At 41.1% G+C, this 9,229-nt stretch overlaps 1 protein-coding gene across 6 annotated transcripts; it reads right to left on the bottom strand.

Moving 5' to 3' along the window:
• Positions 1-183: 183 nt before the first annotated feature.
• LOC113644072 (lipoamide acyltransferase component of branched-chain alpha-keto acid dehydrogenase complex, mitochondrial-like) lies at positions 184-9,218 on the bottom strand. Of its 6 annotated transcripts, none has more exons than XM_027148598.2 (12): positions 8,443-8,461; positions 5,799-5,893; positions 4,944-5,067; positions 4,778-4,853; positions 4,350-4,531; positions 4,112-4,236; positions 3,778-4,003; positions 3,482-3,648; positions 2,755-2,832; positions 2,475-2,666; positions 1,054-1,125; positions 184-674 (listed from the first exon to the last, which is right to left on the bottom strand). In XM_027148598.2, the coding sequence occupies exons 2-12, from the start codon at positions 5,847-5,849 to the stop codon at positions 507-509; spliced, it is 1,461 nt and encodes a 486-aa protein (XP_027004399.1). In that variant the 5' UTR covers positions 5,850-5,893; positions 8,443-8,461; the 3' UTR covers positions 184-506. The 6 variants fall into 6 exon arrangements, with proteins under 6 accessions (XP_027004399.1, XP_047657296.1, XP_027004402.1 ...); XM_047801340.1 differs by lacking the exon at positions 8,443-8,461 and adding an exon at positions 6,020-6,038; XM_027148601.2 differs by lacking the exons at positions 5,799-5,893; positions 8,443-8,461 and adding an exon at positions 9,013-9,127.
• Between the last annotated feature and the right edge of the window lie 11 nt (positions 9,219-9,229).

Genomic DNA, 9,229 nt, shown 5'->3' with positions numbered 1-9,229 from the left:
ACAAAATCACCTGATTTGCTTATAATCTAGCTGAGTAATATTTTGTGCTAGCTCTTGAGTCACTAGTAAAGATGTTAGCATGCTAATTAGATAAATAGTAGTAATTTGCTAGTTAGCTAACTAAAGACATGGTATAAACTATACATACATTTCTTTTAAAAAAAATTGTTTGACAATCACAAATCAAGTGCTGTTTTTTATTTCATGTCTTTATTCACTTTTAATGTATCCACCATTTTGAAAATAAAATTCTGGGTAAATCTTTCTCATATTATCTCCACTATATTAGCTGAGAGGGAGAAAGAGATGAAACCGAGTGGAGAAGACAAGGAGAAGTCTATATAGGATTGGAACACAGCCTCAAACTTCTGTTCTAAAATTAAATATATCTACATGACACCTGGACGAGTGGAATTTTAATCAAATCAGCACATACATCAGAGTTCAGACCAAAGGTTTGTCCATTTGTGAGTAAATGCAGGAAGGCACAGTGTAGTGGAAGATCCTCATTTGAGGTCTAGCAGCATAGAAGTGGGTTGTTCTAGGTACGAGCGCCACAGGTTGGAGAAGTGGGACATGGTGGCTCCGTCAATGACACGATGATCTGCTGACCAGCTCACGTTCATTACATGGGCTTTAACCAGCTCGCCACCGGCGTCGAACCTCGGCAGGATCTGAATGAGATGGAAACGATGTGGAGAACAAATGAGAGAGAGAGAGAGAGAGAGAGACGACACGCTTCTAAGAAAAGGTGGAAACAGTTTCTTCTATTTGAATTAAAATTATTTAATATTAATTTTATGATTTATTTGGAAGCTTCTATTTTATTTGTAGTTATTTATCATCAATTAATTATTTAACATATTTTAAAAAAGTCAACAAAATGGTATTGTTTATGTAAACACTTCAGTTTTCCTTATTTGAATGCTCTTCGAGATTCATTATGAATAAACAAGATTACATTTTTTTTAAACAAATTTATAATGAATGAAATAGTCGGTTGCATCTGGATTGTAGTCTCTGACTGTTTTATTTAAACCTGATGAAGCTTACCTGGATCTTTCCCAAAGCTCCTATGGCCACCTCCGGGGGCAGGATCACCGGCATGGCGTAAGTCCCTCCAATCTGAAACATCACAAACATCCCAAAATAAACCACAGGCTCCAGATCACCCAGTTCCCAATCTGCTCCCATCACGGACACTAATTACTGCTTCTCTAATAAATGTATTGTTTTGTCGCATAACCGAGTTTCTCAAGCTTGTCTTTTCCCCCCTCCTTAACCAGGCCTCAGATGATCTGATGCACCGTGAGATTTCAATCTCCCTCATGACTGATCCTTTCGGCACGGCTGAATCAGGCAGCTCTGACTCAGCTCTCTGAGAACTTGTCAAGGTCATTTAAACCCCGCATGCCCCTCATCACTAAAAGCTCCCTGCCTGGCTGAGCTCAACATGGAACACAATCAGGTTTCCTGTTTTCTGGCTATTAAGAATGAGCCGGTTTGTTAATCGAATGCAGATTTTGTACACATGATCTAAAAACAAATAAAACCAGATCAACGACTCAGTAGATGACGACTTGTTTTCAGGATGTAGCGCCATCTTTTGGCTAGTAAGTGATTAACTTGATTAAAAGGGGCAAATCAGTTGGGCTTGCAAACAGTGCACAACTTATTTAAACTAAATAATAATATGTAAAAAATAAATATTTATTTTCTCAAATTTCCCCTCAAATTTATTTACTTTTACACTAATTAATCACAAAGTGGTTTTACAAGGTGATAATTGAGTTGTAAAGCATTGTAAATTCCTCCCGGATCTGTTTGACACAATTTATTTCGATTTTTAATAATGTTTCAGTTTCCACAGTTGCGGTCTCGTTTGCTTGTGTAATCAATTAGCTTTTCCATAACCTCGGGCCCACTGCTCTCACTCCTCTTGAGTCTTAATGCTCAATTCGGATATTTTACTCAGATCTAATTTTTTTTGTTTGGCTGTTCACATTACCTTTTAAAATGTGGCCTATATCAGATACCAGTGTGAACTGTTTGCTGTTTCGAACTGACCCGCATGCGCAAATGAACAATAACAATGACGTCACACGCAGCACGCCGTTGAGCTAAAGGTGGCCAGGTTATGGAGGAAGTAAGCATTTTCGCTTTTGTTTGTGTAATGGCAGCACAGAGACGCAGTGTTTTGAAAATTATTTGATCCATTTTGTAGGCGTAGTCACGTTTGTGTGCGTACTCGCCGGCGCATAATTGTGACGGATGTCGATGTAGATTCGCATCAAATCCGCCTTGGTTGTTCACACTGCGGCCACATTTGAAAAAATCAGATCTGGGCCAGATTTGAGTGTTCACACTCCTGAAGAAGTCTGACCTGGTCACTTGACTCAAAAAAAAAAAAAAATCAGATTTGGGCCACTTTTACCTGCAGTGTGAACGTGGCTTTAGTGTGTATACAAGCTCACCGAGCCGATGTTGGAGATGGTGAACGTGCCCCCCGTCAGGTCTGCCGTGCCCAGCTGCCCGCCCGATCCTAGCGCCTGCAGTCGGTTCAGCTCCGCTGCGATTTCGAACACGCTCAGAGCCTGCACGCCTTTCACGTTGGGCACCAGCAGACCCTGCAGAGTGTCCATGGCCAGACCGATGTTATGGGACGCCTGCACAAACAGCACAAAGGAAATTTCTTCAAAGATGATGTATTTTTAGGTAGAAGACTCAGGATTTATGTCGGCTGCGTGATCTCACCTTGTAAGTGATGTTCTGACAGCTTTCGTCAACTGAGGCATTGAGGATTGGGAACTGCAGCAGGCTGAGAGATGCAGCCTAAATACAGCAGAGTAGGATGTTGATATTGTTAACAAATCTCAAGATATCTCAACAGAATGACTCGCTGATTCATTTATAGTCACATGGATACCTCTGAACTATCCAACCACCCTTCATTCAATCCACCCTTAATCTTATCTACCTGTCTGCCCACTTCTCCAAATTACCAAAATACCTATTCATCCACCTGTACATCCTTCCACCAATCGCTTCATCATTCCACATATAAATCTTCCAAGCTACCATTCCATCCATCCATCCATCCATCCATCCATCCACATATCCAACCATCCTTTCACCTATAAGTTCATCCATACACCTTTCCATTACTCCATCCTCCCTTTTCTGTATCCATTACCCATCAGTACACCATTCATCCACACATCATTCCCCTCATCTATCAGATCACCTTGTCAATCTGTTCATTAACCCTTCTATCTGTCTATTCATTTCCTAATCTGTTCATCCACCAACACACCCAACCATTCACCAGGCTATACACTCACTACTCCGCACATCAAGCCCTTATCTACTTAAGTACCGCTGATCAGTCCATATACAAGTCTATCCATCCATCCATCTATGTATATATTCCCATGTATTTCTGATTTTAGACTGAAGAAGACAATCACGCACTCAGTCATACCTTAATGAAGAAGGGCATGTAGCTCAGTTTGACCCCTCGGGATTCAGCCACACCTTTCAGTTCTGAGCGTAATATCACCAGATTGGTGAGGTCCACCTCATCACAGTAACCGAAGTGAGGGATCTTCAAGGCAGCCGTCATCGTCTTCAACATGGCCTTCTGGAAACCTGTGGATATAAAGACACAGGAATGAGACGGACTGTCCGGTGCCAAGGACATGAGGTGATGTCAATAAGGATAGTCGCCAACATCTTTGTAACTGAAGGAGCCACAATAGCTAAAGTAGTTGAGGTCACCATTGAGTGGCTCTGTCATGTCTTTCCCAGTAAAGACAGGTCGGGGGACGGTGGGCGTAGGATGTGGGGCTGCTTTCTCCACCTGGGCAGGAGCAGCTGGTGCCGATGGCACCTTAACGTCGTCGTAAGGTAGGATTGCACCCGTCTGCTTGGCCAAGAAGTTAAGGATGTCCTCTTTTAGGATACGGCCGTCTTTTCCTGTCCCCACCACCTCACTCAGTTTAACCTGACAAAAAATTTAACAAGAAGTAACAACAAACAGACGACAGATTGGCTGGTAAGATGCCATGTCATGCATCTTCAGCTACCTCCTCCACCAGACGTTTATACCTACATTGTTCTCCATGGCAAGACGTCGCACTGTGGGTGTAGCCAGAGTTTTATGTCCTTTAATCTCCTGGTGAGGGTGTTCATGAGATACTGCGAGTGTCGCCACAATATCCTCCTCATGACCGCCATCTGGAGGATGCAGAAAGTAACATCACCCACAGAGCAACAAATTCTGAATCAAGGCCACATCACTTTGCGTTCTGGAATTGACTATGACGTATAATGTCCGTTAGTGTATTTACCTTGTGGTGTGTCTGTCTCGATGTCCACGAGAGGTGACCCGACAAGAGCGAGAGAATCTACATCGTAGTGAAGTTTCTTTATGATTCCGTCGTATCGGCTTGTAATAGTGACGGAAGCTTTGTCGCTCTGCACCTCGCAGATGCTGTCAAACTGGGAAACCTTATCGCCCTCTTTCACATACCTTCATAGAAAGGACAGCACTGAAATCAGCTAACGGGCAAAAAAGTAAGTAAGAGCAAGTTTAAAATTGACAAACATGTCTAGTGATATACAAAGACATGAGGAGAAGTCACGACAGGTAGGCGGAGTCATGGAAAGTAGTTCAACCACAAGTAAAAAAGCAAAGTGAACTGAAGTAAAGTGGTCATGGCCCAATTCCTCATGGAAGCACATGGAAAAGACTGTTTTAAATCAATTATGTACACACCACTCCTTGACCGTCACCTCCATGATCCCCTCGCCAATGTCCGACAACTTGAACTGGAGAACTTGTCCAGAAGCCACTAAAAGTAGCAAACAACATGAACCATACTGTGGCGAATCAGCAAACACCACATAAACTTTTTTGTTGAGAAGCTAAGTAAAGCAGGTACCACTGCTGTGTCTGAATCCTCTCCATTGCTGTGAGCTGAAAGCTGAAGGTCGATTGAGGACATGAACAGATCCAGCTGCCCAGAGCCTGGGACACGGTCTACAGCGGCGGGACGACAACTGGGGCTTCCACACAGAGAGACACAGAAGGAAAAAAACAGTAATAGACCCATATGTCAAATCACAAATGTCCTTGTTGCCTTAAACGTAAGGTACGTTAAGGTAAAGCAGCATTGCATTGGTCTTACATCACTCTACGAAATCATATACTTGTCTGTTTTGTCATTTGCCTTAGAATGGTTATTCCTGTTGGGCTTCATTTTACTTTCATCACTGGGTTGCACTCCTGCTAAACTGAAATGAAATCACACACCGATATCCCCTCAGTGTGCGTCCCTGTGCTCTGATTGGCTGTAATCAGAGCACAGGAGTATATTATTGGCTCAGTGCTCGTTCATTCCTACGTCAGTTTCAGTGGCTTCTCATTTCACCTCGTAGGTGCCGAAAACGTTCGAACCGAATCTTGAATTTGAGTCGAGACACTTTTCTTACTGAATCGACTCCCTGTCCTACAAATGGCATTTTCTTAGACGTAGCAACGTACAAACATTTGACTCATGCAGAAAAGTACCAAGTCCTCATATATGTGCATTAAATCATTTTACTGCACTGCAACGTATTAAAAAGTCATACTTATTTAATGACCAATAGACTCTCGAAGAAACGATTCGGAGTCGTTTATATGAACCGGTTACCCATGTTGCAACAAAAAACATATGTTTAAACTGATGTTTCGAGCAAATGACCTGCATAAAGAATTTTAGAAACCATTACAACACGTGCTGAACTAATTTTACCAGATGTCTAAGGATCCTGAAGCAGCGCCGCATTGTCGTCACCGCCGCCATTTTAGATTTCCACTAAGACGCTGTACCAAAAGCAAGAAGTCCCACTTGTGACAAAACAAAAAACGTTCATCCACGTGAATTAGTTTGCAATCATACAAAATGCATTTTAATGAATAAATAAGTCATTTGTTGGTGTTAAATTAACAAAACTAAAGATTTTTTTATTTTACAAATTAGTTGTTTATCTCCAACCCGGGAACTACACAAGTGAAACATCTTGTAAACTTAAAATTTCTGTGGCATTGACGACGCTATCACGCCTCCTCAGACCAGCCAATCAGAGTGCTTATTTTTTTTCTTGCGCGTCAAAATTATTTTTTTTGTACAGTAAAAGCAAACTAATCATAATGGAAAATAATTGTGATATAAAAGTGAATATATTTTAAAATATTTATATAATAAAAAAAATTATACATATTTTTTCGTTTGCGCTTTCTCGTCGTGTGTATTGCGCCACCCTGTGGTCAAAAATAATGATGATTATTAGGCAAAAAACATTAAATAAGCTACAATATAAAATACATAAGATAGCTATAATACACATCATAGAAATGTGGGTTGTCACATTTTCTTTCTACTTGTCTGGCAGTTAAACTATTATAAAACAGTTTTTATTTTATTTAGTTTTTAAATTTCACATAATGTATCAAAAACAACAATGGCATTTAAAATGTCTAATGTAAAAGCGTCTCTTTGAAGAGTATGTGAGAGATTATTGAAAGAACAAACAAAAATACTTTAAAGTTAGATTAATAATAAAGCAATAATGCTGGGGCACAGGAATAGACGACACGCTTCAGTTCCCAAGTGTATTACTGGAATAACACAGACACTGAGTTTTATTTCTTTTTTCCTATATCATTTCTTCTATGTCATAAATAAACACACCTTAGGGTTTCTCATATGTCCCCCACACCCTCCTAATAACCTCTCCTGTAACCTTATTAGAGACCTCGCCCTACTATTAGACACCATTCTCCGTTTGGACCCTGATCACAGCACCTGATCTGTAACAGCACGTCTTAGAAGAAATAAAATGTTTTTATGCATGCTGTTGGGAGATACCATATAGGAAACAAGAACAAGTTATGAGCATGATAAGTCCAAGATCAAGCCTGGAAATATGTGGTGCCCTCACGTATGAGAATCGAGTGTAACGGAATGCTGCACCAGGACAAGAGCTGGGGTAACCCGAGTCTGTAACACGAGTGGCTCTTGCTCTTGTTCCATGGCATGTTCTCAGGTGAGCGGGTTCCTATAGTTGTTTTTTTGTCTGTGGACGAATCCTGTCCTCTGTTCCATTTGGATAACTCAAAGTGATGATTTGAGCTTCCTGGCAGATTCCTTAGTACTCAAAAGAGAATGCACATTGGTGAGGAGTATCTGAGGAATATTAAGAGTTTGGCCTCATTATCATCTTATTCCTGACCTTAATGAAGGCATGTCCCGTTTGCCAGTCTGGGGGGGACACTGGCGGGTCAAACGGAGGCCTCCTGCTATGGTACCCCCAACTGCCTGGATCACACACATCGCAGGTAAGTTTTTTTTTCTTCTTACTTTGGCCTTGGGGAATAATGTTGAAGATATTTCAAGACCCATCCAAGTACCCTAATCAATTCTTAAATAGTTTCAAGATTATATCATACATCTGGTGGCTTTATGGCTCCATTAATCCAATAAAATATAGTTTTTGATTGCACACTGATAAATTGTAATGCTGAAGATGGAAATGGCAAGTGCTTTCCCGGTGTGTGGTTGAGGGTTGTGAACGAATGTGAGTTGGCTAGAAAGCATGCCAAAGTGCTAAAACAAGTCATAGCCATGTAACCTTATTAGGCCAGGGGGTGTTCCTCACTTGGGGAACTGCACGTTCCAAACCCAGAGTAGTAGTGTACATTCAAATCTCATGGTCCTGTCTGTTTCTTGCTTAGGATACCATATTTTCTGTATTTAGGGTACTGTATGTTAAAGTCTCCAGTACCAGGTGTTCTGATCTCTGGGTACTGTATGCTTCAAGTTCGGTATGTTGAAAGCTCAGAGTACTGCCAGCTCCAAGTTTAGGGTACTGTATGTTTCACGCTTAGGGTACCATATGGCCCAATCTCAGTGTACTGTATACTCTAAGTTCAAAGTGCCTTATGTTCTGTTTTCAGGGTACTGTATTCTGGGATGTGGTAGCCTAGTGGTTAAGGTGCTGGACTACCAATCGAAAGTTTGTGAGTTCCATTCCCAAGTCCACCAGGCTGCCCCTGCAGGGCCCCTGAGCAAGTCCCTTAAGCCTCAATTGCTCAGCTGTATAAAATAATATAAAACTGTTAGTCGCTCTGGATAAGGGTGTCTGCTAAATGCTGGAAATGTAAATGTATTCTCTATGATCACGGTAATGTACATTTCAAGCTCAGCACAGATTGATATTTCCACAAAACCTGATTGTGACACGATGAGTTGAATGTTATATGTCAGGGTTGTGAATAAATCATCACACTTCTCCATATAGGTATATTTTAGTCATAAAGTCGATGTAAAGTCCATTAGCTTTATAAAAAGGGCTGATGAAGCTTTAGACACTAAACATGTAGCTTTCATGTTTTACCTCATGTAGACACTAAACATGTAGCTTTCGTGTTTTACCTCATGTAGACACTAAACATGTAGCTTTCGTGTTTTACCTCATGTAGACACTAAACATGTAGCTTTCATGTTTTACCTCATGTAGACACTAAACATGTAGCTTTCGTGTTTTACCTCATGTAGACACTAAACATGTAGCTTTCGTGTTTTACCTCATGTAGACACTAAACATGTAGCTTTCATGTTTTACCTCATGTAAACACTAAACATGTAGCCTTCGTGTTTTACCTCATGTAGACACTAAACATGTAGCCTTCGTGTTTTACCTCATGTAGACACTAAACATGTAGCCTTCGTGTTTTACCTCATGTAGACACTAAACATGTAGCTTTCATGTTTTACCTCATGTAGACACTAAACATGTAGCCTTCGTATTTTACCTCATGTAGACACTAAACATGTAGCCTTCGTGTTTTACCTCATGTAGACACTAAACATGTAGCTTTCATGTTTTACCTCATGTAGACACTAAACATGTAGCCTTCGTGTTTTACCTCATGTAGACACTAAACATGTAGCCTTCGTGCTTTACCTCATGTAGACACTAAACATGTAGCCTTCGTGTTTTACTTCAGTAATCCAGGAAAATCCTTCCCCCGCCTTTTTTTGACGTCGCGTGCTGCGCCTCCAACGCTGATTGGTCAGATGACTGTAAAAGCCCGTACTTCCAAGGTAACGCTTCGTCTCGCGACCCAGAGACAAGGGGCACGCGGTTGCCAAGCTACGGCGTTTTCGCATACTAACGTGCT

This window comes from Tachysurus fulvidraco, chromosome 1 (genome assembly GCF_022655615.1).
Source record: "Tachysurus fulvidraco isolate hzauxx_2018 chromosome 1, HZAU_PFXX_2.0, whole genome shotgun sequence".
Taxonomy (NCBI): domain Eukaryota; kingdom Metazoa; phylum Chordata; class Actinopteri; order Siluriformes; family Bagridae; genus Tachysurus; species Tachysurus fulvidraco.
The sequence above is the reverse complement of the archived record's forward strand: the minus strand, read 5'-3'. Positions and strand labels throughout refer to the sequence as shown.

Bases quoted from the DNA above. Each gene is read 5' to 3' on its own strand.
- LOC113644072 (XM_027148596.2), bottom strand. From the start codon at position 5,849: ATGGCGGCGGTGACGACAATGCGGCGCTGCTTCAGGATCCTTAGACAT. The intron at 4,004-4,111 runs GTAGGTATAAAC...ATTTTTTGTCAG, and splicing joins GTCTTGCCATGGAGAACAAT to GTTAAACTGAGTGAGGTGGT. The intron at 1,126-2,474 runs GTGAGCTTGTAT...GTGATGTTTCAG, and splicing joins CCATCTCCAACATCGGCTCG to ATTGGAGGGACTTACGCCAT.